At 43.4% G+C, this 27,445-nt stretch overlaps 1 protein-coding gene across 1 annotated transcript; it reads left to right on the top strand.

Annotated features, from left to right (window-relative positions):
- The first annotated feature begins 955 nt into the window (after positions 1-955).
- On the top strand, positions 956-27,178 carry crip3 (cysteine-rich protein 3). Its single transcript, XM_060933258.1, has 7 exons — positions 956-1,036; positions 10,664-10,758; positions 22,217-22,274; positions 22,377-22,505; positions 22,824-22,898; positions 24,766-24,860; positions 26,689-27,178. Exons 1-7 carry the CDS (start codon positions 994-996, stop codon positions 26,818-26,820), a joined length of 627 nt encoding a protein of 208 aa, XP_060789241.1. The 5' UTR covers positions 956-993; the 3' UTR covers positions 26,821-27,178.
- The last annotated feature ends 267 nt before the right edge of the window (positions 27,179-27,445 follow it).

The raw sequence follows: 27,445 nt of genomic DNA, 5'->3' as shown, positions 1-27,445 counted from the left end.
TATTATTAGAGATACTACATGCTGAATTCAGAAACAAGGTAAATAATAACAAATGTGAGCTGTAGATATTTATGCTGAAATCCACTCAAAGTAGGGGGCGGGGCACCATCACGCTGTGTCAAGACAAGAACTTTCCTGAGAAATAACGCGAACGTCTGCATTATGCGGGATTTGCGGGCGGGAGCGGGACAAAATATGGCAGGCGGGGGCGGGAGCAGGACTGAAAATCATAATTCTTTGTGGGCGCGGGCGGGAGCGGGACTGAAAAATCATAATTCTTTGCGGGCGGGAGTGGGACTGCACAATGCGGGCGCAGGCGGGAGCGGGACTGAAAAATCCGACCCGCGCAGACCTCTACTATGCTCCAATTAATATGACGGGGATCAGTAGGGTCCACAGAGACCCCAACCTGGCAATAGTTCTGGACAAGGTAGAAGAAGAAGCCGTATGCCTCCAACCTGGTGTGGGTTAGTTTAGTAAACAGCACAGTGTGGAGTGTGTTATTCCATAAATAAACACTATGATTATGATTATAATGAACCTTTCAAAGACAGATACAAATAAATAATTATACTTTACAGTCTGTGACAATAGACAGCCGCTAGAGGGCAGAAGAGTAACAAATAAATCCATCAACAGCCTCATTCATGACACACTATCAGCTGTGTGTGTGTGTGTGTGTGTGTGTGTGTTGTTTTTGGAACTTTTAAAGCTTACACTATTGTTTAATTATTCACACACACAAACCTATATGCATTATTATTATTATTATACTGACCGTCTCTTAGAATATTAAGCAAAATAATAGAACAAGTATATCTTCCAGGATTATCACCTGGGTTGTTGTTGTTGTTGTTTTAATTATTGACGTCTCATGGACCAATTAGAAGAGCGGAAGAGGGCTCGCCCGAAAGGGGGCGGGGTTTAGCGTTCCGTTAAAGCTGTATGAAGAGTCGCGCGCGCCTGCTTGTCCTTCCCTCTCACTCCTCTGCCATGAGCTCCAGATGCCCCAGATGTGAGAAGCCAGTGTTCTTCGGTAAGACACTAATCTCTCTCTTCTTCTTTCTCTCAACAGTGAGGAACAAAAGAGTGAAAGTGAACTTTGTGTTGAAGTGATAAATGATTTTGCATTTAGATCCTGACTCAGATATTTACAGTCAGATATCATCCTGTGTTTCAGAGCATTTATTCTGTTCTTCAGCTGCTTCTGAATGGCTTCCTGTTGGAGAAATATTCCCTACATTTTCTTTACATTTCCTCACAGACTAAGTGCACTCCAGAATAAGGAGAATAAGAATCACTCATGCACCCTAAGTAGGGTACAGAGGTTTGTTTCAGCCTGGATCTAGGGAACATGTCTGTAACGCAGGGCGCTGGATAGAATGGAGGAGATTTTATTTTAAACCATCCATTTGGAGTTTAATCCACAAACTCAGGGGAAGAAAAAGCATCATTTCTACAGAAGTGCTCACTAACGTAGGGCGTAGTGGACATTTCTCTCTGAGCACTTCACTTCCATGTGCACTATGCAGGGTGTAGAGGGCCATGTTTACGCCTTACACTGTAATCATTTCAGAAATTTATCTATAAAACAATCCCTCTTTGAGATAAGTGATGCCTCTGATGTCTTAAGATGCGTCTCCTCTGATACCCTGCATGCAAAAAACAATTTGTAGACTTTAAAGGGGCGATATGTAAGAAATTACACGCCCCAGACCGCGCTATTATACAAAGATAATCCACACATCTGAGTGTCTCAACCCCCTGAAGTGCATTATTTTTGTATAACCACAGTCCACAGTGTGTTATTCCACTGATACCACAGCAATTTGCCAACAATTACAATTCATTTTATAATAACGTCAGAAACGTTGCACACTTTACCGGTTTATATTAAAGTTATTCAATGTTGGGGAGCATCCCAGAGACAAGTTATTTCCTGTTCTGAAGGAACTTCAGGTTTTTATTATGTAAAAAAATGAAACCAAGGTCAGTCATGTCAGATCTTTTTCCGCCTTTAATGTGAAATGAGACCGTCAGTGACTGCAGCTCACTCTGGTCCTGTCTGCTCCAGAAGGAACGATCTAAAGTGGGTCACATTGCGCAGTAAATATTGCAGGCTATATTCACTATATGCAAGCTACGGTATATATAGACGCGATATCCACTCTAGGAATACCGACCTACTGTACCGGTATTTACCAGAAAGAATCCAAAATGGTGAGGAATTGACAGGTTTTTGTTGAACTGCGCATCAAGGCTTAATTAGTCCATAACATCATTAATAATTGTAATGAAGCAAATCTGGGTAGAAGTTATATGCACCTTAGGTCCCCCTACCTTCATGCCAGAAAGAATCAAATTGGTCAGGGATGAGAGTTTTCCACTTTTCGGCGGATTTCCGCTTTTTTTGAGTAAAAAAACGACCTTTTTATATTACGCCAAATCCGTTGAGAATTTTTTTAATTAATTTCGGGGGGTTGGGGTATGTTCCTTCATGCTGTTCAAACTTTATTAACTCCAACGATGTTTACACGTTATTTGTAAGTCGTCATCTTTAGTCTCATTTAATCTCGTTGAATGTGATGTAAAATTCGTGTTATCTACATTGTTATTGGTCAAAACATCGACGTCAAGACCATAATAGCCAATCAAAACAGTTTTTACAAAGGCACCCACATCCACTTTCTTTTATCAAAACTTACACATGTTCGTGAGCTGCATATCAAAAATACTTTCCTCTAATCGGTGGTTTTTTCTCAAGATGCCGAATACTGTTGACAAGCGAGATGAAGCGAAGGTACGTGAAATTGATGCTGGTATAAAAAACAAGTTTATCAAAGCAAAAGGAAAGCGAGAGAGCCGGGTTAGAGAATGTAAAAACACAGGAGGCGCTGGCTAATGAAAGAAAAAGGAAAAAAGAGGACTGATGAGCTTTTGGCTTTGGCCAAGAAGCCGAAGCTGAATTCTAAATGATAAAATGAAAATTTGTTTCAAAAATAACTGGGAACTGTAAATAACTAAACTGTAAAAAGTGTAAATAGACATTTTCCTTTTGAAGAAAACATACAAGTGATGTGGACAGTAAGATAAAGACAGTCCCCATAAAATACGCATTTGTTTGATTCAATACATTGAATATATGATGATTTGAATTATAGCGGACAGTGTTGATAACTGTATAACTTTAAAGTTTAAATAGACTTTGTGAAGAAATCATATACAATAATGTGGACATTAGGAAAAGGTCAGTTTCCATAAGATATGAATGTTTTTATTTAATTCAATATATTGAATATATGAAAATTTGAATTATTAATGGAACTGTAAATAACTATGAATTTTAATTGACTTTTTTTAGAAAAACAAGTGATGTTGACAATGAGTAATAACCAGTCCCCATAAAATGTAGATATTATTTTGAATTAATGCAAAACACATATTGATTTTGATACATGTTGTTCTATATAATAGTGTTTTTGTTTCAATAAGTATTAAAATAGGCATCAGGTGTTTTAATTAACTACAGCTCAGATTGCAGGAAATGGGGCGTGTAAGGTCTCATTTTGAAAAAAAAAATTCCCGGGGGTGTCTGTCTGCCCATCCCCCCCGCCCGGACCCCCCTTATTACAGATTTTCTGCTTTTTTCATCAGGACCCACTCTCATCCCTGGTTGGTGAAGAATTGAGGGAGAAGAAGTGATTTGTGTGGAAACTGCTCATTAGGGATTGATTAATTACTCCATATCTACATTATTAATTGCAATTATGCAAATTTGGGTAGAAGCTACATGCACCCCAGGCAGACCTACCTTCCTGCCAAAAAGAATAAAAATCAGTGAAGAATTGCGAGAAGAAGAAATTTTCTTGAAATATGGACGACACCGGACAACACATGATGGGATAAACTCATCACCTGTCGGCTGGATGAGATAATAACAAACAGCAACATTCAAGAGAAAAACAAACACTGTCAAAGTTTTAGGGAGAAAAGAAGCACCTTTTGTTTGTGAAACAGATCGATCAGACAGCGAGCGGATCTCCTGCACACAGCCCTCGTCAGGTCATCTCATCTCATTATCTGTAGCTGCTTTATCCTGTTCTACAGGGTCGCAGGCGAGCTGGAGCCTATCCCAGCTGACTACGGGCGAAAGGCGGGGTACACCCTGGACAAGTCGCCAGGTCATCACAGGGCTGACACATAGACACAGACAACCATTCACACTCACATTCACACCTACGCTCAATTTAGAGTCACCAGTTAACCTAACCTGCATGTCTTTGGACTGTGGGGGAAACCGGAGCACCCGGAGGAAACCCACGCGGACACGGGGAGAACATGCAAACTCCACACAGAAAGGCCCTCGCCGGCCACGGGGCTCGAACCCGGACCTTCTTGCTGTGAGGCGACAGCGCTAACCACTACACCACCGTGCCGCCCTCGTCAGGTCATTCCACAGGTTTTATTGGATTTAGATATTAGGCTCTGATCGGACTGTTCCAAAACACTGATCTTCTTCTGAAGCTGTTTGTCTGTTGACTTTGGATTTGTGCTTTGGGTCGTTATTGTGCTGGAAGGTGAAATTTTTCTTCATCTTCATCTTCAGCGCCTGAGGGTTTGTGCTGAAAAAGACTGGTATTTGGAGATCTCCATTGTTTCCTCTATCTTGACTAGAGCGCCAGTTGTCGCCGAAGAGAAGCAGAACCATAGCGTCATGCTGCCACCACCATGCTTCACCGTGGCTATGGTGCTCTGTAGATGATGCGCTTCCTTGTTCTTGTGCCAAACACATTTTTTTTTTAGAATTATGCCCAAAAAGTTGTACCTTGGTCTCATGAGACTGTCAAACATTTCGCCGCATGGTTTAGACTTTAGAATTTACTGTCACTTCATATATTCCGCAGTTTATCCTGGATTTAAAATATATATATATATAATATATAAAGGGAATGAGATTCTTACGGTACTGAGATCCAGTTGAAGGAATAGAAGTGTGTATAATAAATAATGTCTTGTGTGTAAATATGTTTAACTATATATTGTGCTGTGTATAATTATACTCACTGGCCACTTTATTAGGAACACCCATCCATCCACCTGCTGTTTGATGCAGTTCTTTAATCAGCCAGCACGATGCATCAAATCATGCAGAGCTTCAGTTAATGTTCACAATGTTCCAACATCAGAACGGGAAAAACTGTGATCTCACAGTGAAGTGTGACTTTCTCTCACTGTGGTATGGGTGCTGGTTTGAGCCAGATGAGTATTTTTGGTTTGAGTATTTCAGAAGCTGCTGATCTCCTGGGGTTTTCACACACAGCAGTCTCTAGAGTTTACACAGAATGGTGCAGAAAACAAAAAACACTGAGTGAGTGAGCGACAGTTCTGTGGGTGGAAACAAACACCTTGTTGATAAGAGAGGGTCAGAGGGAAATGGACAGATCTGAGGTGGTTCAAGCTTTTTTTTTTTTGGCCAAGAAGGATATAGTAACTCATATAATCACTCTTTACAACTGTGGTGAGCAGAAAAGCATCTCAGCATGAAACAGGAGAAAGAAGAACACATTGGGTTCCACTCCTGCAGCCAAGAACAGGGATCTTAGAATCGACAACAAGTTCCTATTAAAGTGGCCGGGGAGTGTATAAATATGCGCATTTAAAGTGTGTGTAACGTGCTGAGCGTACGCTTTGGGGTGATTCTGGTGAGTTTGGATGCTTGTTTGTTTTTCGTGAGAAGGTGTTTCTGTCTATCCGCCCTGTTTGCCATCACATGCAGGGAGTGTTCAGTCCTCACCACATGTTCCTGCAGCTCCTTTAACATTGCTGGAGGTCCCTCAGTAGCCTCCATGATAAGGTTTCTTCTTCTCTTTTTGTCTGTTTTGGAGGGACGTCCTGTTCTTGGTGACGTCACTGTGGTGCTCCATTTTCTCCACTCGATGATGATGATGATGATGATGGTGGTGGTCTTCATGGCGTTCCATGATACATTTAATGTTTTGGAAATTCTTCCTGCTCGATATGCTTCCACATTGAGATCCTGTCCATGTTTTGTAAACATTTCAGCTTCAGCAGTCGGATGAACCCGAGATGATGTGAAGAAACTCGTAGAGAATCAGTGCATCTTTAATTGAGGTTCATCAGAATCACTTCAGTAGTAACAGGTGTATGATATTTACTCTTGAACAGGAGTCTGGATGTGATCGGTTCGTTCTGAGCAGTCACATGACCTGTTATGAAAGGGTGCACTTACTTATGCAGCCAGGTTATTGTATGTACAAGGTTTTTTCTTTTTCCTCCTAAAATGCTTTTTAATTGTTTTTTCCTCTTGAATGGTTTTGGTTACTGTTTCACGTTAAATGTGGAAAAAGATCTGACCTCATTTAACTTGGGTTAATTTTTTTAACATCGTGAAAAACTTGCGATTTTTCGGGGGGGGGGGGCAAACTTTTATATCCACCGTATGTCTGAGGTGTGAACACTGATGTATGTAATTTTAGTATTTAACCCTCGCTGTGTGATGAACTCCACTGTGCACTATGTAGGGTGTAGGAGTCAGTGTTTTTTAGTGTTTAGGAATTCTCTCTCTCACACACACACACACACACACTTACACACACTTTGTTTGTCCATTATATCCTACTGAGGGAAGAAAATAAGAACTTACACTGAACTTCATCCCGTCTGGCTCCTGCACTGACCAGTGCACATTCCTGAGGTGTCTTTTGTTACACACACACACACACACACACACACACACATTCCAGGCTCACTGAGGCCGGACACTGAGCTCTGTGGGAGGTACTGGACAAACACTGACATGATATTTACGAATCTTAAGGACACAAAGGAGACCAAGACGTCGCCCCAACCCTAAATATCCAAACACCCTACAACAGGGTGAGATATAATCTATAATCACTTGTACCGTACGCCCTACCTAGGGCACTACACATCCACTACAGATTCATTTGGAATACAGGTCACTAGTCTTTCTATAAACGTACTATCAGGGCTGAAATGATGACCTCTAAACTCTAGACAGGTCACTAGGACACCACTTGATGTTCAGATCCCTGCTCCCTACACGTGCACTATATAGTGTACTAAATATGTTATGTTGAGAGTCAGTACACTGAACAGTAGAGTTCTTTAGAGCAGGACTGTGAGTGGATGTGACATGACATTACGTCTCTGTGAATTATTTGTTTACCTTTGAAACTTGACTCCTTTCTTTCTTCTCTTTTGGTGGAGATCGATGCAGGAGTCTGAGGTTCATCACCAGTTCCTTTAGTTCAGGGTTTAATGACTTGGCGCTTGTCCTTATGTTCTGGACATAATCTGTGTTTGGGACTTTAGAGGGTTTCCTTGCTTTAGAATCTGTCAAAATCAAAACCTTCAGCACGCTGAAGTCTGGACACTTTCCATGTTAAGTGTGCGTTTGTTCACGAGAAGAACACGAGCTTTGTCCATGTGATTGAAGGACTAGTGCCATCAGGCCGAGACCAAGGATCTGTTAAAGTCAAATGATCAGATTCATCTTGTAAAATTAATCTTTTACATATTATCCAAAAAAAGTAAATAAGTTCCTTATCAGTTAGGAGCAGATGTTCATGCAGCTGTGTTTAGAACACACAACCTAGAGGACTAGACTAAGGAGTCCCACATGGCTCCTTATTGGACATATAAGGTGGACTGTGTAGGGTGGATGCAGTAATGGTATAAGGCAGTGTTTCCCAAAGTGTGGGCTCTACCCCCTGGTGGATTGTAAAGGTACTGCAGGTGGGCCACAGGGTTGTGATAAGTAAGCAAACAAGCAATCAGTCAAGTGCACTGCAACCAAACTATAATGAACAAACTCCTCCCTGGGGGATGTCCAAATAGATCGTTATACCGAAAAGTTCGTAATCCTGAAATGGAGCCACTTGTCACACCAAACACTCAGTCTTACATAAAACAAGACCAACTGTGTGTGATTTATATTTATGTTTAACTCGCTTACATATTTACAAAGTGACAGAAATAAGTCACACACGTTGTCGTTTGCTTGCCGTATCTTCTTTTTTTTCCTTTTTCCGCTTCCGGTTGAAAGTACGTCGTGCGCATTCTGGCTGCCGCTTCTCACCGGAGCTTTTTTTATTCTATTTTCTCTCTTTTTTTTAATTTAATTTAATTTATTTTTTATTTTTTTGTGTTTGTGTAGTTTGATGTTTGTTTTTGTTTGAGTGTTTTGTCCGCCGGTTGTGGTGTAGCTCCGGACCCAGTTTTGGGCGTCGGTTCCCTCCAAGCCTTGGTTTGCTGTGGGTGATGCCTGCGCTCCCAGCTATGGACTGCAGTGAGCTCGTTGCTCATTTTAACATCGTGGTTGTCCAGCACTCTGTGCTTTAGTGCTTGGCGTGATGTTCTGAGCGATGTTGCTCGGTGGCGTCGCGGTGGTTGTGCAGGCGGTTTGGGACACACCAGCGCTCTGCGTGGCGGTGCTTCTGTGCTCGCTTTGTGGATCCATGGCGTGGTGTTCCGAGTGATGTTGCCGGCGGCCTCACGGCAGCTGTGCTAGCAGTGTGGGACTTGTTTTCATTTGCCTTTTGGTGGGACTGTGGCTGCTACACCATTGGAATGACATCCTGGCTTCTATTTGGTGGACTGACTTTATTTATTTATTTATTTATTTATTTATTTATAACTGTAAAGCGACCTTTGGTTTTGTGAAAGGCGCTATATAAATTGAACTTATTATTATTTTCAACCCGTCATGTTGAGTGCAGTTATGGACGAAGTCTCTGAGCCCTTTTTTTCTTTTGCTTTAAAAGTTGAAATGTAATTTTTTGGGGGATACTGTATTCTTTAGACACATTTGTTGCTTTCTCACCGCGCTTTAGACGCTCCAGGATATGAAGTTTGTCTTCAATGGAGAGTATCTTAGGTTTACGAGTGTCGCGTAATGGAGACAGATGACGGATGTAATTGCAGGAAGAGTTTATTTACAAACAAGCAGGCAAACTGTTCAATAAAGTAGCACAAAGGCAGGGTCGTGGAACGGGCAACGGTCGAGTGAGGCACAAAGAGAATATCAGAGATGATCACAAAGGCAAAGGCGGGGGCGTCGTGGCTCAGGTGGTTAAGGCGCCATACCATGAATGCGGGCGACCCGGGTTCGATTCCGGCCCGAGGTCATTTCCCGATCCCTTCCCGTCTCTCTCTCTCCCGCTCATTTCCTGTCTCTACACTGTCCTATCCAATAAAGGTGCAAAAAGCCCAAAAAAAATATCTTTAAAAAAAAAAAAGCAAAGGCAAATACAAAAGCAAGTCAAAACCAGTAAAACAACACGCAGATACTAAGGCTTGGTAATGTGAGACACTTGGTACAGCGTGTCTACTTCACAACGTCTGTGTTTATTGAGTCCTGATAAGTGTGCGCTGTGATTTCACTCTAATCCAGAACAGGTGCATGGTAATTAGTCCTAATGGCGCTGCACACTCTGAGCACTTACAGAGTAAAGACTTGAGTAAAACTGCTTTTAGCTCATAAAATAAAGTACTCTTAAGGGATTTTTTGAAATCAATGATCACCATTCTTGATAATTATTAGTGATCGACACCTAAGCGAGGCTTGTTAAGCTTTTGCTTGATGGTGTGAACACGTATTGTTCACTTGACTGTGGACTTGATTACTTATTGTTTGTCTCTGGGAGAAGAGGAGCACATGGCTCAGTGATGGGTTGTTGTTGTTTTTTTAAGACTGATTGTCATTAAAGGTGGGGGACACGAACTTGGTGTGTTAAAGTTTGTAGTAAAGGAGTTCATTATAGCAGGGCTGCAGTGTAAAACAAAGACATGGGATATAAATTGTTATTCTTCATGTCTTTGACCTATTTTTGATCTGGAACATAGATCTCATCATGGGTGGGGAAAGAGTTCAAATGAAGCAGTGGCTATTAAAGGTTTGGGTGGATCACAGAACATTTTCAGTTTTCAAATTGGGCTGTGGCATTCTTAAGTTTGGGAATGGCTTGTATAAGGTATTAAACTTCTCCTCTGAAACCTCATCTATATTTTATTGTTCTGTGTTTTAAACTTTTCATTTCAGTGGGAGACAACAGGAAGGAGAACAGAGTGAGTGCTTCCTGGAGAGTCTTTATAATGAAGAAAACACTCTTTTCCCACATGTCAATTGAGACAGGATAGACTGTACTGTATATTACCTGGAGTTATTCCCTGCTCAGTTTATAGAAGAGAAAATATTCCGTGATCCGTAATAAAAAAATAACGGATTCGGGCTAAAAAACCCAGAGATCCTCCAGAACTAATTATGTTTCACACCTCCACATGGAAAACTAATCCTGTCTGACCTGGAGTGTGAGAAGTAGGAGCTGAATCCCAAACACTTCTGTGTAGGACATGAAGGGCACCAGGAGTTTATACTTCCTATAATTACTTCACTAGACCAACCATGAGGATCAGAAGTGTGTGTGTGTGTGTGTGTGTGTGTGTGTGTGTGTGTGTGTGTGTGTAATTACAGCACATCCCTCAAACACCGTCACTGCAAATGTAAACAGTAATTGTGTAAATGTAAACAATAATCACTATTTTAACAAATGACACTCAGTGGATATTTTCAAAATTGTGTGTGTGTGTGTGTGTGTGTGTGTGTTGTTGTGCATTGTAGCGGAGAAGGTGAGCTCTCTGGGGAAGAACTGGCACCGTTTCTGTCTGAAATGTGAACGCTGTAATAAGATTCTCTCTCCTGGAGGCCATGCTGAGGTAAGGAGGCATGACTTGTGACCTTTGACCCCACTGCCTCAGAGTTAAAGGTCAACAAGGAGAATCAGGAATCAGGACCAAGAGAGACAGGGCACTGTTTAATTTATCAGAGAGACAGAGAGAGAGAGAGAGAGAGAGAGAGAGACAGACAGACAGAGAGAGAGAGAGAGAGAGAGAGAGACACAGAGCACTGTTTAATTTATCAGCGAGAGAGAGAGAGAGAGAGAGAGTGTGTGCAATGGTGCCTGGAGATTTTTTTTTTAGAATCAGAAGCCTTTATTTAATGGCTCTGTGTAACGAAGGTAAACAGTGTACTGGTAAAGTGGAATGAGCGTTCAACAGAAATTATAATTCTGCATATTATTAACCACACACACACACACACACACACAGGTGCAGTATTCATGTGAAAAACAAGTAAACAGAATGCTATTTTTAAAAATGAACATTTTCTGAAAAAGTTACTTTATACTTGATGAACGTCTCATCTCATCTCATTATCTGTAGCCGCTTTATCCTTCTACAGGGTCGCAGGCAAGCTGGATCCTATCCCAGCTGACTACGGGCGAAAGGCGGGGTACACCCTGGACAAGTCGCCAGGTCATCACAGGGCTGACACATAGACACAGACAACCATTCACACTCACATTCACAGCTACGCTCAATTTAGAGTCACCAGTTAACCTAACCTGCATGTCTTTGGACTGTGGGGGAAACCGGAGCACCCGGAGGAAACCCACGCGGACACGGGGAGAACATGCAAACTCCACACAGAAAGGCCCTCGCCGGCCCCGGGGCTCGAACCCAGGACCTTCTTGCTGTGAGGCGACAGCGCTAACCACTACACCACCGTGCCACCCTTGATGAATGTAAAACTAGAAAATAAAATGCTAATTTAGATTTACAGGATTTAGCGGATGCTTTTATCCAGAGCAACTTCTAGTTCTAAGTGCTTTAGAGTCTGTCAAACACATCCTCATCCTGATTCACTTGGTCAAAGACTAAGAGCAGCATCATTTTAAAACTGAGGAGAAACAACACAAGGAATTATTTTAAAACAAATATTGATTTAAGGTCCTGGTGAAGAGGGAGGTCTTTCATTCACCACCTGGCTGAAGTTCATTCAATACCTGGGTGCAGGACAGTCATGTGTTGATGCAGGTCTTCCTTGTACCCTGGGAGATGGTGAGACCAGTAGATTAGAGAGAGGGTGTAGTGTGATAAGTGCTTTAAGGTAGGTGGGTGCTGGTCTGGTTTAGACTTTGGAAGTAAGCATCAATGTTTCAAATCTGGAAGCCAGTGGAGGGAGCGCAGCAGTGGGTGGTATCAGAAAACTTGGGAAAATTGAAAATAAGTCATGCAGCTGCATTCTGGATCAGTTACAAAGGGCGAATGGCACGCAGAGGCAGACCTACCCTGAGTGAGTTGCAGTAGTCTAGTCTCAAAATGACAAAGGACTGAACTAGCGCCTGAGTGTCCTTCTGATGATGTAAAGGAGAATTCAGCTTGCGTGTGTCAGATGAGCAGTTTGAGGCAAGAAGGACAGCTAGTTGTTCATGGTTAGCCGAAAGTGGCATGCAGTGACAGATCTGAGAGTTGTCCAGGGAGATCAAGATCTGGATAAAGGAGTGCATCTCCAGGAATGTACAGCAGCTCAGTTTTCCTGGGATTAAATTTCAGCTGAGGACCTGCTAACCATGATGAGACAGGCTGTGATCAGTACAGAAACATGAATGTCTGAGGGAGGAAAGGAGAGGATGAGTTGGGTGCTCTCAGCATAGGAGTGTTATAAACACCCATGTAAGAATACAACCTCACGGAGAGAGCGAGCATTAGATTAGATTAGATAGAACTTTATTGATCCCTTTGAGCGGGTTCCCTCAGGGAAATTTAAAAAAAAAACAAACAGAGGACACAACCTCAGAGAGAGCGGGCATGGAGGACACGACCTCGCGGAGAGAGCGGGCATGGAGGACACGGCCTCGCGGAGAGAGCGGGCATGGAGGACACGGCCTCGCGGAGAGAGCGGGCATGGAGGACACGGCCTCGCGGAGAGAGCGGGCATGGAGGACACGGCCTCGCGGAGAGAGCGGGCATGGGGGACACGGCCTCGCGGAGAGAGCGGGCATGGGGGACACGGCCTCGCGGAGAGAGCGGGCATGGGGGACACGACCTCGCGGAGAGAGCGGGCATGGGGGACACGACCTCGCGGAGAGAGCGGGCATGGGGGACACGACCTCGCGGAGAGAGCGGGCATGGGGGACACGACCTCGCGGAGAGAGCGGGCATGGAGAACACGACCTCATGGAGAGAATGGTATGAAGGATATGACCTCACCGAGAGACCAGTACAGAGTATACAACCTCATGGAGACAGCAGGCAGAGAGGATACGACCTCATTGAGAGAGGGGGTGTAGAGAACACGACCTCATAGAGTGTGTAGAGAACACAACCTGATGGAGAGAGGGGGTATAGAGGATATGACCTCCCTGAGAGAGCAGGCATGGAAGATATGACCTCACGGAGAGAGGGGGTATAGAGGATACGACCTCACGGAGAGTGGGCATAGAGGATATGACCTCACCAAGATAGCAGGCACAGAGGATATGACCTCACTGAGAGGGTGGGTCTGGAGGATATGATCTCACTAACAGAGCAGTATAGAGGATACGACCTTACGGAAAGAGCAGGCACAGAAGATACGACCTCATGGAGAGAGCGGGTATAGAGGATACAACTTTACCAAGACAGCGGGCATGGAGGATATGACCTCGCCGAGAGAGCGGGCACTGAGAATATGACCTCGCTGAGAGAGCGGCCACGGAGGATATGACCTCACAGAGAGTGAGTATAGAAGATACGACCTCACAGAGAGAGTGGGTATAGAAGATACGACCTCACAGAGAGAGTGGGTATAGAGGATATGACCTCACAGAGAGAGCGAGTATAGAGGATACGACCTCACAGAGAGAGCGGGTATAGAAGATACGACCTCACAGAGAGAGCAGATGTAGAGGATATGACCTAACGGAGAGAGCAGGTGTAGAGGACATGACCTCACGGAAGGAGGGGGTATAGAGGATATGACCTCCCTGAGAGAGCAGGCATGGAAGATATGACCTCACAGAGAGAGGGGGTATAGAGGATACGACCTCACGGAGAGAGTGGGTATAGAGGATATGATGATCTGGAGTGAGCGGGCATGGAAGATACGACCTCACGGAGAGAATGGTATGAAGGATATGACCTCACCGAGAGACCAGTACAGAGTATACAACCTCATGGAGACAGCAGGCAGAGAGAACACGACCTCATAGAGAGAGTGTGTAGAGAACACAACCTGATGGAGAGAGGGGGTATAGAGGATATGACCTCCCTGAGAGAGCAGGCATGGAAGATATGACCTCACGGAGAGAGGGGGTATAGAGGATACGACCTCACGGAGAGAGTGGGCATAGAGGATATGACCTCACCAAGATAGCAGGCACAGAGGATATGACCTCACTGAGAGGGTGGGTCTGGAGGATATGATCTCACTAACAGAGCAGTATAGAGGATACGACCTTACGGAAAGAGCAGGCACAGAAGATACGACCTCATGGAGAGAGCGGGTATAGAGGATACAACTTTACCAAGACAGCGGGCATGGAGGATATGACCTCGCCGAGAGAGTGGGCACTGAGAATATGACCTCGCTGAGAGAGCGGCCACGGAGGATATGACCTCACAGAGAGTGAGTATAGAAGATACGACCTCACAGAGAGAGTGGGTATAGAAGATACGACCTCACAGAGAGAGTGGGTATAGAGGATATGACCTCACAGAGAGAGCGAGTATAGAGGATACGACCTCACAGAGAGAGCGGGTATAGAAGATACAACCTCACAGAGAGAGCAGATGTAGAGGATATGACCTAACGGAGAGAGCAGGTGTAGAGGACACGACCTCACGGAAGGAGGGGGTATAGAGGATATGACCTCCCTGAGAGAGCAGGCATGGAAGATATGACCTCACAGAGAGAGGGGGTATAGAGGATACGACCTCACGGAGAGAGTGGGTATAGAGGATATGATGATCTGGAGTGAGCGGGCATGGAAGATACGACCTCACGGAGAGAGTGGGTATAGAAGATACGACCTCACGGAGAGAGGGGTTATGGAGGACATGACCTCACAGAGAGTGAGTATAGAAGATACGACCTCACAGAGAGAGTGGGTATAGAAGATACGACCTCACAGAGAGGGTGGGTATAGAGGATATGACCTCACAGAGAGAGCGAGTATAGAGGATACGACCTCACAGAGAGAGCGGGTATAGAAGATACGACCTCACAGAGAGAGCAGATGTAGAGGATATGACCTAACGGAGAGAGCAGATGTAGAGGATATGACCTAACGGAGAGAGCAGGTGTAGAGGACACGACCTCACGGAAGGAGGAGGTATAGAGGATATGACCTCCCTGAGAGAGCAGGCATGGAAGATATGACCTCACAGAGAGAGGGGGTATAGAGGATACAACCTCACGGAGAGAGTGGGTATAGAGGATATGATCTCCTGGAGTGAGCGGGCGTGGAAGATACGACCTCACGGAGAGAGGGGGTATGGAGGATACGACCTCACGGAGAGAGGGGTTATGGAGGACATGACCTCACAGAGAGAGGGGGTATAGAAGATATGACCTCACAGAGAGAGGGGGTAAAGAGGATAAGACCTCACAGATAGAGCAGGTGTAGAGGATATGACCTCCCTGAGAGAGGGGGTATGGCAGATACGACCTCACAGAGAGAGCAGGTGTAGAGGATATGACCTCCCTGAGAGAGCAGGCATAGAAGATATGACCTCACAGAGAGAGTGGGTATAGAGGATACAACCTCACGGAGAGAGTGGGTATAGAGGATATGATCTCCTGGAGTGAGCGGGCGTGGAAGATACGACCTCACGGAGAGAGGGGGTATGGAGGATACGACCTCATGGAGAGAGGGGTTATGGAGGACATGACCTCACAGAGAGAGGGGGTATAGAAGATATGACCTCACAGAGAGAGGGGGTAAAGAGGATAAGACCTCACAGATAGAGCAGGTGTAGAGGATATGACCTCCCTGAGAGAGGGGGTATGGCAGATACGACCTCACGGAGAGAGCAGGTGTAGAGGATATGACCTCCCTGAGAGAGGGGGTATGGCAGATACGACCTCACAGAGAGAGCGGGTGTAGAGGATATGACTTCCCTGAGAGAGGGGGTATGGCAGATACGACCTCACAGAGAGAGCGGGTATAGAGGATACGACCTCCCTGAGAGAGCAGGCATAGAAGATACAACCTCATGGAGAGGGGGGATAAAGAGAATATGACTTCACAGAGAGAGGGGATAAAGAGAATATGACCTCATGGAGAGAGGGGGTAAAGAGGATAAGACCTCACAGATAGAGCAGGTGTAGAGGATACGACCTCACGGAGAGAGCAGGTGTAGAGGATACGACCTCATGGAGAGAGCAGGTGTAGAGGATACGACCTCACGGAGAGAGCGGGTGTCGAGGATACGACCTCACGGAGAGAGCGGGTATAGGGGATATGACCTCACGGAGAGAGCGGATATAGAGGATACGATCTCACGGAGAGAGCGGGTATAGAGGATACGACCTCATGGAGAGAGCGGCCATGGAAGATACGACTTTATGGAGAGAGGGGGGTATGGAGGATACGACCTCATGGAGAGAGCAGGCATGGGAGATATGACCTCACTGAGAGAGCGGGTATAGAGGATACGACCTCCCTGAGAGAGTGGCCATGGAAGATACGACCTCACAGAGAGAGGGGGTAGAGAGGATATGACCTCCCTGAGTGAGCGGCCATGGAAGATACAACCTCACGGAGAGAGGGATTATGGAGGACAAGACCTCCCTGAGAGGGCGGGTATAGGGGACAAAACCTCCCTGAGAGGGCGGGTATAGGGGACAAGACCTCCCTGAGAGGACGGGTATAGGGGACAAGACCTCCCTGAGAGGGCGGGTATAGAGGACAAGACCTCCTTGAGAGGGCGGGTATAGAGGATACGACCTCATGGGGAGAGGGGGTATGGAGGATACGACCTCATGGGGAGAGGGGGTATGGCGGATATGACCTCACGGAGAGAGGGGGTATAGAGGATACAACCTCCGTGAGAGAGCAGGCATGGAAGTTACAACCTCACGGCGAGAGGGGGTATGGCGGACAAGACCTAACGGAGAGAGGGGGTATAGAGGATACGAGCTCCCTGAGAGGGCGGGTATAGAGGATAAGACCTCCCTGAGAGGGTGGGTTTAGAGGATAAGACCTCCCTGAGAGAGTGTGTATAGAGGATAAGACCTCCCTGAGAGAGCGTGTATAGAGGATACGACCTCACAGAGAGAGCAGGTATAGAGGATACGACCTCACAGAAAGACCGGGCATGGAAGATACGACCTCACAGAGAGAGGGGGTAGAGAGGATACGATCTCCCTGAGGGAGCAGGCATGGAAGATACGACCTCACAGAGAGAGGGGGTAGAGAGGATACGACCTCCCTGAGGGAGCAGGCATGGAAGATACGATATCATAGAGTGAGGGAGTATAGAGTATCTGTTTACCTGCACTTGGATCTGCCTCCTCTACAATTCCATAAATATATTAACTAAAAACATATACAGAGGTTTATAGTTATAAATACAGGTGTGTCAGAGAGAGAAAGAGAGAGAGAGAGAATGTACTTTAACAATAACACAGCTGGTTCTCTCCAAATTATTATGGTGTGTTAATGACTAACACTGGAGACTGGGTCACTTATTCATCATGTTTCTTACATAATGTCGCACTTTCACCCTGTCTGACTGCTTTTGTCTCACTGTCTCTCCATCTCCCTGCCTTTGTCTCACTGTCTCTCCATCTCCCTGCCTTTGTCTCACTGTCTCCCTGTCTGACTGCCTTTGTCTCACTGTCTTTCCATCTCCCTGCCTTTGTTTCACTGTCTCTCCGTCTCCCTGCCTTTGTCTCACTGTCTCTCCATCTCCCTGCCTTTGTCTCTCCATCTCCCTGCCTTTGTCTCGCTGTCTCTCCGTCTCCCTGCCTTTGTCTCGCTGTCTCTCCGTCTCCCTGCCTTTGTCTCGCTGTCTCTCTGTCTCGCTGTTTCTCTGTCTCCCTGCCTTTGTCTCGCTGTTTGTCCGTCTCCCTGCCTTTGTCTCACTGTCTGTCCGTCTCCCTGCCTTTGTCTCACTATCTCTCCATCTCCCTGCCTTTGTCTCACTGTCTCTCCATCTCCCTGCCTTTGTCTCACTGTCTCCCTGCCTTTGTCTCACTGTCTCCCTGTCTTTGTCTCACTGTCTCTCCATCTCCCTGCCTTTGTCTCACTGTCTCTCCATCTCCCTGCCTTTGTCTCACTGTCTCTCTGTCTCCCTGCCTTTGTCTCGCTGTCTCCCTGCCTTTGTCTCGCTGTCTCCCTGCCTTTGTCTCGCTGTCTCCCTGCCTTTGTCTCACTGTCTCTCCCTTTCTCCCTGCCTTTGTCTCACTGTCTCTCCCTGTCTCCCTGCCTTTGTCTCGCTGTCTCTCCGTCTCCCTGCCTTTGTCTCACTGTCTCCCTGTCTGACTGCCTTTGTCTGTGTCTCTCCGTCTCACTGCCTTTGTCTCACTGTCTCTCCATCTCACTGCCTTTGTCTCACTGTCTCTCCATCTCACTGCCTTTGTCTCACTGTCTCTCCGTCTCCTTGCCTCTGTTTCACTGTCTCTCCATCTCCCTGTCTTTGTCTCACTGTCTCTCCATCTCCCTGCCTTTGTCTCACTGTCTCCCTGTCTGACTGCCTTTGTCTCACTGACTCTCTGTCTCCCTGTCTGACTGCCTTTGTCTCACTATCTCTCTGACTGTCCCTCTGTCTCTCTCTGAAACAGAGTCACCTATCTTTATCTTGTGATGTTATTTTCAGTCTCAGCATCAGACAGTGAAAGTGAGGGCTGCCATGTCGGCACAGGCAGGCACACACACACACACACACACACACACACACACACACACACACACACACACACACCTCTCTCTCTCTCTCTCTCTCTCTCTCTCTCATGAGGTTAAAGCTGATCTCACTGAGTATGTGATTGGTCGCGTGTTCTTCCTGTATTTTTATTTAAGCTTCTGTTTATTGGACATGTTTTAATATTTTACTGTACACTTTGAGACAGTGGCGTCTGTCACTTCATTTCTATCTTCAGAGTTTTCACATCCACCCCATCCATGTGCAAAGATCTACAAACTCTGACTAAATTCTTAAAGAAAGAAATAACACTCCAGAGACCAGCACATACTTAAGTGTGATGTCATATCCTGTGTGGAACTTCCTGTCTGAATAACTGGGCAGTCACACAACAATCACTCAGATAACAACCACACCTTCTGTCTGCACTAAAAATAATTCAGTGTGTGTGTGTGTGTGTGTGTGTGAGAGAGAGAGAGACCAAAAAAAGCTCTGGAATTCTTCAGGTAGGAGAGAGGGAGGAGTGTGTGAGTGTGATGAGGTCAGGAGGTAAATCTGCACCTTAAAATCACATCAGTGTTTAAATCTCATTCTCCTTCACCCTGCGAGCTGGAATGTGCTCACACACACACACACACACACACACGGGAACACTTTGGGAAAATATTTTTTAAAAATACTTTGGCTTGGCAAAGAGTGTGTGTGTGTGTGTGTGTGTGTGTGGTTTCAGTCTGAGGCCTTTTTAAGGATCTGGAGAAAAACTCAGTAGCTGAGGCGAGACAGAATGGAAACTATGGGGACACACACACACACACACACACACACACACACACACACACTGCTCTTTTGTTCGATTTGAGTGTGACTCTCAGCCAAGTGTTAATTTCCATCAAGAACGCTGGACAGATACGAGTCTGAACTTAAATCCAGCATGAATTTTAAATTTACATTTATTCAAATCATAATCAAAGTAAGTCATGAATAAACGTATAAACATATGGAATATTTTATCACCATGAGTCTGTTATAAGATTAATAAGGATGCTGTTGTGTGTGTGCGTGTGTGTGTAGTATCGTGATTGTGTGTTTAGCTGCTGGTGAGCACGGTGATGGTAAACAGGAGCGGTGTGCGCCCCCTGCTGGCCAAACAACCCTCACCGCTCCACAATAACACTGCTACAGAAACAACACACGGCACAACTACAGCTCCTTTAACAGTAAAACACCGTACGCACCTGTAATAATATACTTATCACATTTAAACCTAATCGACTATCTAAAAAATATAAATACTACTTTCATAAGAGCCATGAACTGCGACTGTGGAGTGTGACATCATGAATAAATCTGATGCTGAACACAGACACGCCCTAAACAGAGTGTGGACATTTTTTGTCCTCTGGTAAAAAGAGTTAAACAGAAGTAGTTTATTTATCTCATCTCATTATCTCTAGCCGCTTTATCCTGTTCTACAGGGTTGCAGGCGAGCTGGAGCCTATCCCAGCTGACTACGGGCGAAAGGCGGGGTTCACCCTGGACAAGTCGCCAGGTCATCACAGGGCTGACACATAGACACAGACAACCATTCACACTCACATTCACACCTACGCTCAATTTAGAGTCACCAGTTAACCTAACCTGCATGTCTTTGGACTGTGGGGGAAACCGGAGCACCCGGAGGAAACCCACGCGGACACGGGGAGAACATGCAAACTCCGCACAGAAAGGCCCTCGCCGGCCCCGGGGCTCGAACCCGGACCTTCTTGCTGTGAGGCGACAGCGCTAACCACTACACCACCGTGCCGCCCCTAGTTTATTTATTTGCACATTATTTTTACTGAATATACGAGTTGTTTATGGTGAATATAATTCAACTCAACTTTATTCACACAATATATAATATGAGAAATTTACTAAAATGCTTAATACAATTATATATAACAGGAAAAAGAACTTGCAAACAATAGTTGATACAGTTATTGATGTAAGGTGTGTGTGGCTGTTGAAATAGTAGAGACTTTTGTGTCAACAGTCAGCCACGTCATATTACAATTATTTTGTTGTTGTTAGAACAAGAGAACTACACAAATATATATTGCAGCTAAATACACTAAACTTATTTACACACAACTCTATACATACACTAACGCACACACTGAGCTGATAACTTGTCGTAGAATTTTTAGGGTATAAAGAAATAAATGCTTATTGTTGGTTTAAAGTAAGATTTTAAGGCTGATTTATATCATGGAAGTGATCCTAAGTTTTTGATTCTTGTGGGAATTCCTTCCTTCCCAGAGTTTGGAGACGGAAAACTGACAGGAAAATTTACCGTAATTTGTCTTGGCAGGTGAATGAACAATATTCCCCTGAGCTGAAACTCTGGTGTTGGAAGAATGTCATTCGTTCGCCATCCTGAGCAAATTTCTAAACGCTTTAGGAACTACTGACTTATTACTATTTACAGTTTTGTACGCTAGTATATACAGACACATTCAATTTGAAAGTATTCTCAAAACTTAAGATTTCAAGGATATTATATAAAGGAGCAGTGTGTTCCTTCACACTGGCAAAGAAAATATTTCTAATACACTTATTTTGTCCTGTTGAAATCCTAGTTAGGTTGGATTTGTAGGTCCGACCCCATGCCAAAATACCGTAACATAAATATGGGTAAATATATAAACGTATTTAAAATATTTAACTTTCCATTCCATCCAGTGTTAGAGATTTTACCGCAACATAAGCAGTTTACTGAACTTTAATTTAGCCATCTTAAAATTCCAGGTATAAAGGGTCACTAGAAACCATGAAGTTGGAAATGTGTGAAATTTTCCATCGTGTACTTAAATTCTGGTGGATTTGTTCGATTTCCTTTTTTGTAAATTAATAACTTTTTTAAGCTTTAAATTAAGGGCAGCACGGTGGTGTAGTGGTTAGCGCTGTCGCCTCACAGCAAGAAGGTCCTGGGTTCGAGCCCCGTGGCCGGCGAGGGCCTTTCTGTGTGGAGTTTGCATGTTCTCCCCGTGTCAGCGTGGGTTTCCTCCGGGTGCTCCGGTTTCCCCCACAGTCCAAAGACATGCAGGTTAGGTTAACTGGTGACTCTAAATTGAGCGTAGGTGTGAATGTGAGTGTGAATGGTTGTCTGTGTCTATGTGTCAGCCCTGTGATGACCTGGCGACTTGTCCAGGGTGAACCCTGCCTTTTGCCCGTAGTCAGCTGGGATAGGATCCAGCTCGCCTGCGACCCTGTAGAACAGGATAAAGCGGCTACAGATAATGAGATGAGATTTTTTTTTTTATCAGTTTTTTATACTTTTATTGCACTCTGTTTTTGTTACTGTTTATTCCAGACTCTTTTTCTATCTGTGAGCTGCTGGAATATGTCGATTTCCCCACCGAGTGATGAATAAAGTGTATCTTATCTTAATTATTAGATTAATTATCATTTTTGATAATGACACTGTTTTTTTTGTCTTTAACAGCATGACGGGTTGCCATACTGTCACACACCCTGCTATGGAACCATGTTTGGTCCAAAAGGTGAGAAAAAGACATTAACTAACATGTTACTGTGTGTCGCCGAACCTGAACTGTTGTACTGTACTTTAACTCTGGAAACCCCTTTGTGGTTTTCATTGGTAGGTGTGAATATTGGAGGAGCGGGGTCTTATATTTATGACACACCCACTCAGACACTATGTGATGGATCTTTAGAGGTTTCACCCACGACACCATGGTCCAACTCTCACATCGAGCATCATCAGCCCAAAGGTAACACACGTGCTCTCACACACACACACACACACACGACAACGGAATGTCCTGGAACATTCTGGAATGTTAATGTCCCATTCTGATTGTTCACTTCCTGCCGTGTTTGTGTTCATGAATGGTTTCCGAGTTACTCTATCAGAATGTTACACTGACAAGTGGGTGTGGCCTGTACAGAATTATGAAGAGGTTTATATAATTCTATAAAGTTGCTTTATGACAATGTGCATTGTTAAAATCAAACAAATACAGGGTTCATTTTTGTTTCAAGATGTTTTGTGCGTGTGCGTGTGTGTGTGTGTGTGTGTGTACGCGCAGTACCAGCTGCCCCGATACGAATGTTTTCCGGCGAGACGTCTCTGTGTCCCGGCTGCGGGAAAGTCGTTTACTTTGGTGAGTGTGTGTGAGAAATGAGAAATTATATCCCTCTTTATAAACTGTCACGGCTTTTCTTAGATGATTATAGAAGTGTATCTCATGTCTGAATGCATTATAACCGCTTATGAATGTACAACCCCAGTTCCAAAAAAGTCTGGATGCTGTGTGAAATATAAATAAAAACAGAAAGTGATCATTTTCAAATCATTGAAACCCTGTATTTCATTGAAAATAGTCCAAAGACAGCATATCAAATGTTGAAACTGAGTAATTTTATTATTTTTTGAAAAATATATGCTAATTTTGAATTTGATGTCAGCAACACGTTTCAGAAAAGTTGGGACGGGGCGTGTTTACCGCTGTGTTGCATCACCTCTACTTTTACCAACACTCTGTAAATGTTTGGGAACTGAGGAGACCAACTGCTGTAGTTTTGAAAGAGAAATGTTGTCCCATTCTTGCCTGATATACAATTTCAGTTGCTCAACAGTTCGGAGTCTCCTTTGTCATATTTTTGCGCTTCATAATGCACCAAATGTTTTAATGGGCGACAGGTCTGGACTGCAGCAGGCCAGTTTAGCACCCGGACTCTTTTACTTCGGAGTCATGCAGTTTTAATATGTGCAGAAAGCGGTTTGGCGTTGTCTTGCTGAAAGAAGGAAGGCCTTCCCTGAAAAAGATTTTGTCTGGATGGCAGCATATTGCTCTGAAACGTGTTTATATCATTCAGCATTAATGATGTCTTCCCAGATGTACAAGCTCCCCATGTCATGTGCACTAACGCCCCCTCATACCATCACTGTGCACTGATAACAAGCCGGATGGTCCCTCTCCTCTTTAGCCTGGAGGACGTGGTGTCCATGATTTCTAAATAGAATTTCTACTTTTGATTCGTCAGACCTCGGGACAGTTTTCCACTTCGCCTCAGTCCATCGTAAAAGAGCTCGGGCCCAGAGAAGGGGGCGGGGTTTCTGGATATTGTTTATATCTGGTTTTAACTTGCATTTGTGGATGCAGTAATGAACTGTTTTCACAGACGATGGTTTTCTGAAGTGTTCCTGAGCCCATACAGTGATTTCCACTACAGACACGTGTCTGCTTTTAATGCAGTGTCTCCTGAGGGCCTGAAGATCACAGGCATCCAGTGTCAGTTTTCAGCCTTGTCTCTTGCAGACAGAGATTTCTCCAGATTCTCTGAATCTTTTAATGATATTATGGACCATAGATGATGTGATCCACAAATTCTTTGCAGTTTTACATTGAGGAACGTTATTCTTAAATTGTTGCACTGTTTGCCCACACAGTCTTTCACAGAGCGGTGAACCCCTCCCTGTCTTTACTTCTGAGAGACTCCGCCTCTCTGGAAAGGTCTTTTTATACCCAATCATCTTACTGACCTGATGACAATTAGACAAATTAGTTGGTTTCTTTTTTTAAGTATTACACAACTTTTTCAGTCTTTTGCTGTTCTTATCCCAACTTTTTTGAAACTTGTTGCTGACATCAAATTCAAAATGAGCAAATATTTTTCAAAAAACAAAATTTCTCAGTTTCAATATTTGATATGTTGTCTTTGTACAATTTTCAGTGAAATATCGGGTTTCCATGATGTGCAAATCTTCACATTCTGCTTTTATTTGTTTTTCACAGCGTCCCAACTTTTTTTGGAAACAGGGTTGTATTTGTAGGTTATTATGGTATCAAATGACCTTCACAGAAAGAAGTTTCTGTTATTCTGAAAGATGTTTCAGAACCTTGACTTTATAATAATAATAATAATAATAACAGTTCACAATTCATGATTTTTTTTTTTACAGACTTAGTTTTACAGTCCACTGTATTTGGATTACCTCTTTACTGATGTCGTGTGTGTGTTCCTCAGCGGAGAGAGTGATGTCACTGGGTCGTAACTGGCACCGACCGTGTCTGCGCTGTGAGAGGTGCAAAAAAACACTGACCTCTGGAGGACACGCTGAGGTATTACACACACACACACACACACACACACACACACACACACAAAGTGAAGCAAAAACATTTTATATTAAAGTTATTAATATGTTAATAGTGATGAATGTCTAAATGTGTTTAGTATAAATACGCAGGTGATTACAGGAAATCATGCGCTCTGATTGGTCGAGAGATTCTGACTATTTATTTCTCGATAATCCCCTCGAGCGACTCGGCAAAACGTCTCCAATCGCTTCGTCACCGTAAGTGAGGAAGAATTACAGATGATGAAAGAAAACACTGTTCCTAAAAGCACTAAAGACGCTCCGAAGTTTGGTCTAAAACTATTCAAAGGGAGGTGGAGCTGGGATTTATTTTATCGATTTCAAAACAAAGGATTTTATGTGACTCGGTGTAGATCAGTGAGACGAGTCTGCGCCGCAAAGTTATTACACTGACATGAAGATTTTGAAGTTTGAAATGATTTTTATTTTAAATAATCACCTGTGTTTACACTGAAACAATTATTCACCTCAGACTCGGTGATCTCGACTTCGTCTCAGTTATTATTCACAGATATTCACTTCACCTTTGGAGAATAATTGTTAAATATTTGTTTGATATGACAGAATATCAGTTCAAATATTAAACATTTAATTTACTTATAATTTAGTTATAATATAAATATGAAATGGGCGGCCCGGTGGTGTAGTGGTTAGCGCTGTCGCCTCACAGCAAGAAGGTCCTGGGTTCGAGCCCCGGGGCCGGCGAGGGCCTTTCTGTGTGGAGTTTGCATGTTCTCCCCGTGTCCGCGTGGGTTTCCTCCGGGTGCTCCGGTTTCCCCCACAGTCCAAAGACATGCAGGTTAGGTTAACTGGTGACTCTAAATTGAGCGTAGGTGTGAATGTGAGTGTGAATGGTTGTCTGTGTCTATGTGTCAGCCCTGTGATGACCTGGCGACTTGTCCAGGGTGAACCCCGCCTTTCGCCCGTAGTCAGCTGGGATAGGCTCCAGCTCGCCTGCGACCCTGTAGAACAGGATAAAGCAGCTACAGATAATGAGATGAGATGAGATAAATATGAAATATTAATCTCACCATTCAAACAATATTAAACATGTTAAATATTAAAAGATAAATATGCATTTTGAAATCATTTGTAAATAATGATAAATTGTTTATCAGAAATATAATCTCTCATTGTTCCTACAGTAGAAGTGGAATAACTGTATTTATTGTAAAATATATCTGTATAAATGTAAAGAACATAACACAAATATTAAAATATTGACATTATTTTTACTAAGTTTTAACAGTATGATGTTTTACTTTAACATGTTTAGTTAAAATGTTTTGCAAAGTTGTATTTCAGATGACATCAGATCAAATATACAACAAACGAGTGTTAGAGTAAAATATGACATTTTAAATGAAGTTATGATTTAGCTGCACTTTCAAAATCATATAAATACGTTCATAAATAGCAAAATGTTAAATATTCCCTTTCATTTCAGTGTCTATGTAATGTGTGTAAAATCACATTAATTATATAAGCATGAAATGTGCTGCGACTTGAATAAAATGAATATTAAATTATGAAGCAGTTATGATTAAGTTGGGCAGAACAAATAAATTATAACTGAATAATAGATTAACAAGACTATTAAATGGTAAATAAATAAACACCACTAAAATATCACATTTTATAGCAGTAAGTTTTGTTTAAATATTATAGTCATGAAATTTGTGAACAAATGAAATAAGTTATAATTTTCCTGAATTTCTTCAGCTGTATAAATACGTTGTTATTTTGTGCGATTAATGATTTATTATTTATTTATTTGCGGTGTTTTTCAGCACGAAGGTCGGCCGTATTGTCACGTGCCCTGCTACGGCTACCTGTTTGGGCCAAAAGGTGTGAACATTGGTGAGGTGGGCTGTTACGTTTACGAGCAGGACGCGAACGGAGAGAACGAGATTCTCAGTTAATTCACAACGAGCTGAAATTCAGCTGAATCATATCCAGGACCAGGAATATTTTCACCTCCATATCAACACAAATATTTTTATTTTTAATGAATATTCATGAATAATAATCATCTGGAAAATGTTAAACGATTTAATATTTTACAAACTGAATTTGATAAAAACTCCTGCATCAGTAAAAATCCCCACAAACACCCAGACGTGATGTTACACACTTTAATAATGTTCAAGTTTTATAATCACGTCCTGTATATTTACATTTATTAAAAACATCAGTAATGAGAATTAGCTGCAGCTCAGAGCTGAGGATTTATACCATCAACTGTAATGTGCACATTCATCAATAAAATTATAAAATGTTCACTGTTTTGTCTAGTTTTTGAGAACATACTTTATTTTATTTATATGAAGACTAGATTAACACTAAATATTTATAGAAGAACAACAGACAACATATGAACAAGATGAAGTTTATCAAGTAGATTAAAAGTTAAAAAAAAGCAATAGTGAGGAAATTTATATCGATGATGCTGGAGTTATTAAACTATGAAGAAAAAACTTCACAGTAACGATTATTAAACACCTCACTGTTTCTGTCTTCCTCATTCAGCTGAGCTCCATCTTTTCT

The sequence above is a fragment of the Neoarius graeffei genome, chromosome 11 (assembly GCF_027579695.1).
Source record: "Neoarius graeffei isolate fNeoGra1 chromosome 11, fNeoGra1.pri, whole genome shotgun sequence".
NCBI classification, from domain to species: Eukaryota; Metazoa; Chordata; class Actinopteri; order Siluriformes; family Ariidae; genus Neoarius; species Neoarius graeffei.
The sequence above is the reverse complement of the archived record's forward strand: the minus strand, read 5'-3'. Positions and strand labels throughout refer to the sequence as shown.